The 4,144-nt window shown below is 38.8% G+C and overlaps 1 protein-coding gene across 1 annotated transcript; it reads right to left on the bottom strand.

The window, feature by feature from the left end:
• Window positions 1-19: 19 nt before the first annotated feature.
• LOC111474596 (probable methyltransferase PMT15) lies at window positions 20-3,518 on the bottom strand. Its single transcript, XM_023119600.1, has 6 exons — window positions 2,590-3,518; window positions 1,505-1,715; window positions 1,115-1,415; window positions 641-1,033; window positions 490-567; window positions 20-395 (listed from the first exon to the last, which is right to left on the bottom strand). Exons 1-6 carry the CDS (start codon window positions 3,250-3,252, stop codon window positions 140-142), a joined length of 1,902 nt encoding a protein of 633 aa, XP_022975368.1. The 5' UTR covers window positions 3,253-3,518; the 3' UTR covers window positions 20-139.
• Window positions 3,519-4,144: the final 626 nt, after the last annotated feature.

Raw genomic sequence — 4,144 nt, forward strand, 5'->3', positions numbered from 1 at the left:
AAACAAAAAAAAAAAAAAAAAAAAAAAAAAAAAAAAAAAAAAAAAAAAAAAAAAAAATTATAAGAACAGTTATTGACCCCAAAGATTAGAAAGGAAAAAGGAAGAGGGAACGGATTCAAATCGATACATCGGGACTCTGCTAACTCTCAGAAGATGTTTGCTTTTCTTGATTATCTTCTTCAGGTGCAGGTGCAGTCCAATACTGCTTGGTTGCCACTAGTATCTTCTCTCTCTGATGGGGTCCTTTCTCATGATCTGCGATTCTGCAATTCCATTGCATACCCTCTGCAATGCTCTTGACCTCTACCAACACATCGACATCGTCTCTGAGGATCACGCTGCCTTGTGGTCGCAGAATTCGGTCCATTTCTAGCAGAATATCCTCCATTTCACATCTGCAACCCAGGTATAATTCTCTCTCGAGTTAGTTTTGAGCTCGAAATTCGATTTCATGATAGAATCTCGTAAAAGCTGCATAGTCTAATTTACCTGCTCTTGTACATACTGAAGATTGAATCGCCATGAATGAAGTCATATGTTCGAGGATACGTCGACATTGCCTCGCACCTACCAACAATTAATGCAAAGTGAGAATATATAGACTAAACTATGAAAGAATGCAGTAATACTGAATACATACCAATTTTGATATGTTCCTATAAGTCCCCGTTCGTATATGACTCCAAGGGTGTTAAAATCTGCTTCAACTGGGACAACGTTCATAACCCAAAGCGGATCGTCGATAAGGGCAGCTGCGAAGCCACCCAAGAACGAGTTCATGTCGAGCAAATTGCGGTACCTCCCAGGCTCAGCTAGCTGGTTGTCCAAGGCCTTGTAATGTGCTGCTCTCTTTCTCCATAGCTCTGTATTTTCAGTGAAGTTTTGTGCTGTGATATCCTTAAAACTCCCATTGCTTATTCTTGGTGGTACAGAAGTGAGTCTCTTCGGCCAGTTGAGCAGCTGCCCACCAGCAGTTTCCTTTATGTCGGACACTTCAGGAAGTGGGGTCAAACAAGGCTCCATCTTAGTGTACCTGCACTTAGAAACAAAGCAAGGGCTTGAGCATCTTTTTGAATACCTCTAGAAAAAGAATCAAAGCAAACAGTTTATGAACCATGCGGTGTCGGGGTCCTGCCCTCCCTTGCAGAAGTCGGGGACGTTCAAGGCCTTGCGATTCCTTTTACAGTGAATATGGTTGGTTGGTTTCTGCCAAATGGCAATGTCACCCTTCTGCTTCAACTTTTTCCAGCATAGGCTTTTGGCCACAGCCTCGATCTTCGACTGCTCGTCTTGGAGATCCCCAGTCGTTCTGTTCCAACCTTTCCAATGGCTTTCCCAGTTTATAGGTGGTCCAGAGAGAATCCAGTATCCACCAGGCCTTAGTATTCTATCGACCTCGATCAAATACATCCCTTCTGCTCAACACAAAAGATAAACGAATGAATGAACGAACAAACGAGAAAATCAAGTTCAAAGTAGGAATGAAAACAGAAGTAGAAAATACCAGATTGAGCCCAGGGAATGAGGCAACGAGAGCAATGTGCCATGTCGAAAGCTCGAGAAGGATAGGGGAGTCTGATCGAAGCGAGAACTCCAATTAGAGCGGGGATTCCACGCTCAAGCGCAAATTGGACTTGTGCTTCATGAGTGTCTCTAGGTGCAAATGACATTGCCAATATGTCCCTTGACAACAAGTATCCTCCCCAACTCGCCACCTGACCAAAAACACAATACAATTCCACGTTAACTCCTAATTTATGATTGGTAGATGCTTAAACCATCAAATTTGGGTTTAACTTTTTTTATATGCTAATAACTTATTAAACATAAAATATAAAATTGAGAGGGGAAGGATCTTTTTGACATAAAACAATAGTTGAGGGACTAAATTGCAATTTAATGATGACAGATTCTAATCCTTGTTTGGAAAATTCCTTTTTAATTTAAATTTCAGGGCACCTTCCTCATTTTCTTTCCTTGTATATATTTTTTGCCATTTTTTTCTTTCAAATGTAAATTTTAAAAAAAAAAAATCACACTATTTAAATCAGCTAAAATTAAAATCCACTTGATATAATCACATACATCCATGTGTACCAATGCACAAATAAATGCAGAATTCTTCCATTTATATCACTAATTTTCAGCCTTTTTTTTTTTTTTTTATAAAAATAATGATTTACAAATATGCGAGGAAATTTAATTTTTTTTTCTTTGAAAATAAAAAAAAATGGTACAAATTAAATAAATTTATAATTTGACCCCCCAACTAATCAATATTCTTGTGTGGAGGAGTGAAGAAGCCAAAAATGCAGTAAAAAACAGCAATAATAATAGAATTATGGTGCAATTTGCTATTTTTCTTACTTTCTTGAATTTAATAAAAAGTCCCTAACTTAATTTCATTTTTGGCAGTCGTCCCACCAATAAAAACAAGTTATTTAAATTTGGAATTTTCCATAAATCACATGAAAAAAATCTCCTATGGAAATAAATCAATTTCTGAATATTTTCCTAATAAATATTAATTCAATGAATTTGAGTTGGACCGGCCGGTTCAAAAAAATTAGTTAAAAAATCGTTACGTACCCCACAGCCGGTGTCCACGGCGGTTCTGATTGACCCGTCGGCGAGATTGATCAGTTTTCCGATATCGTCGATGTAGGCGTCGGCGCCGTGAGGGAACATGGTGCCGCCGCCTGGGAATCTGAACCGGTCTTTCTCGTACCGAACCCAATTCTGATTCTTCTTCTCCACCGTTAATTCCTTATGCGGAACATTCGAAAACCAAGCGAAATCCCGGCTCTCCGGCCACCGGAACGGAACCTTGTAGTTTGCCGGCGCCGGAATCCGGCATTTAAGAATCTCGCCGGCGACTGGGCAATGACGTTCTCGGTAAATCAACCGATCCCTGTCGAATTTCAGCGACCTTTCCCGGTCCTCGCAGGGGGTGTATTCGCTAAACTTCCCGTCGCACGGTGGGAGTTGAATATCACGCACTTTTGTAACGACTTTAAGATCGGAGGCGGTGTGATGGGCTGTGAAATCAAGGTCGACGGTGACGTCGGCGGTGGAATTCTGGGTGGCGGCGACGGTGGTACAGGCGTAATTTCCGTTAGAAAAGACGATGGATTTTCCGACGGAATGTTGCCAAACGCCGACGAGGTAAAAGGCGGCGCAGAGAATCGTAACTAAAGTGATGGTATAAAGATTTATCCTACCGGCTTTGAAGGAGAAATGGTTCGTCGCCATTGAAGAGTTCAAGAAACAGAGAAGAACCTCAACAGAAACAGAGCCCTTTTTCTCTCTCTAGAAAATAAGAAAGATTTTAAGGAAAAAGAAGTTCAAGAAAGAGGGTATGCGGATTTGGACTTTTTAAGGGGAAAGGTGACGACTGTGGGCGTTCAAGAAGAGGAGAGATAGACGGCGGCGCGTCGGTTAACGCGCGGAACCGCCGCTGAGGATGGCGGAGAGAGAAACAGAGTTGGGTTTATATGGTTTTTTTTTTGGTATTTTTTTATTCAATCTCTCTTTCTCTCTCTAGAAAATATGAACATTCTTCTTCCCTTAATTTTTTTTTGGTCTATAAATTTTCAATTTTGTTTTGGGTAGTTCCCGAAATTAGCTTCGATGTTAGTAATAACACCGGGATCGATACCGATCTTCCTCCACAAAATTCTAAAAAATCGTTCATTATAAAAATTGTTGGAGTGTCTATCATTAAGTGCATCTTGTTAGTACCAGTAATAATCGATCATATGAAACGTCATAAAAAAATGTTTGATAGCTAATACGAGCATAGTTCAACTAGCTAACACGAGCTAGGTTAATAGGTAATTTTAACCTAGAAATCATATGTCCAAAATCCTCGTTCTACATATTATTGAATTTTAAAAAAGTATCTAGTAGATATTAGAATGTTCAGTGTAGCGGTACATCATAAAGGGTATTAAAGGATTTTTAAAAACGTTGATTTTATATCTAACAGATCACCGAAATTTTAAAGTTAATAGTAAATAATAATAATTAGAAACATAATTGAAGATTCATGAATTTACCCGATAAATCTGAAAATTCAATTAGGATATTTGTTAAAATAATTTTTGTTTTAACAAATATTGAATTTTATTAAAATTATTTATAA

This window comes from Cucurbita maxima, unplaced genomic scaffold (genome assembly GCF_002738345.1).
Source record: "Cucurbita maxima cultivar Rimu unplaced genomic scaffold, Cmax_1.0 Cma_Scf00451, whole genome shotgun sequence".
Lineage (NCBI taxonomy): Eukaryota > Viridiplantae > Streptophyta > Magnoliopsida > Cucurbitales > Cucurbitaceae > Cucurbita > Cucurbita maxima.

Coding starts and splice junctions, on each gene's coding strand:
- LOC111474596 (XM_023119600.1), bottom strand. CDS start 3,252: ATGGCGACGAACCATTTCTCCTTCAAAGCCGGTAGGATAAATCTTTAT. Junction 1,716..2,589: donor CCGTGGACACCGGCTGTGGG/GTACGTAACGAT, acceptor GTTTTTGGTCAG/GTGGCGAGTTGGGGAGGATA. Junction 568..640: donor ATAGGAACATATCAAAATTG/GTATGTATTCAG, acceptor AATTGTTGGTAG/GTGCGAGGCAATGTCGACGT.